General features: G+C 47.4%; 1 protein-coding gene across 1 annotated transcript; it reads right to left on the bottom strand.

The window, feature by feature from the left end:
* Nucleotides 5-757, bottom strand: LOC109842516 (the record flags this gene model as incomplete). Its single annotated transcript, XM_020411383.1, has 1 exon — nt 5-757. A coding segment is annotated over exon 1 (684 nt), but the record flags the coding sequence as incomplete, so codon positions are not given.

Raw genomic sequence — 757 nt, 5'->3', positions numbered from 1 at the left:
CAGTCGGATCTCCGAGAACCGCCGACACAATCACCCTCACGGCATCTCCGGCGACCTCACAACATTTCTCCAACTTCCCTTTACGGTGGTCGCGGCGGTGGCTTCTTCGTATTTCCCCCTGAATCTTCGGTATCCTCATCCCAACCTGGCTAATCTTTTTCTTGTTCACGTTCAGACACATATTCTGCCAATCCTCCACGAGCTCCTCTTTAACGCACGAAACATGCAGACCATACCTCCTGCACTCGGACTGATAGCTCCACCCGAGCCCTTTGCCTCCGCAACAGAGGCAAGGGCTCGAAATTTTATCACATAGATAAAATCTTTGTTTCCCGTCTACAAGAGATTTTGGTAGACTATTGCAACATGGATGGAGATCGAAGCCACATCTAGTGCAATGATACACGAAACCTCTAACGATATTTCTGCACGCGTTGCATACTCTTGGTAATTGACCGGGTGGTCGAGCATAGAGTTTAAACTCACATTTTGTGTAGAATGGATGAGTGGTGGTTGGGGGTGCAAGTGCACAAATTTTGTGGAGGTCGAAATTGCAGGTTCCGCAGTGGTATTCTAACCCGATACCCGCTTCCTTGCATCCGTCACACATGAAGGGAGTCTCTGAGTACTCCATGGTTACCTTGTGTTGAGGGTGATAATGGAGGTGGACTTCCTTGCCTAGCTTCATTTCCTCTATGAGTTTTGTTATTGGATGCAAATTAGTGTTAAGGGGAGTTTTGTATTTATATTGAGTCGG

The sequence above is a fragment of the Asparagus officinalis genome, chromosome 5 (genome assembly GCF_001876935.1).
Source record: "Asparagus officinalis chromosome 5, Aspof.V1, whole genome shotgun sequence".
NCBI classification, from domain to species: Eukaryota; Viridiplantae; Streptophyta; class Magnoliopsida; order Asparagales; family Asparagaceae; genus Asparagus; species Asparagus officinalis.
Note: the sequence above shows the minus strand (reverse complement) of the source record. Positions and strands in the feature narration are given on the sequence as shown.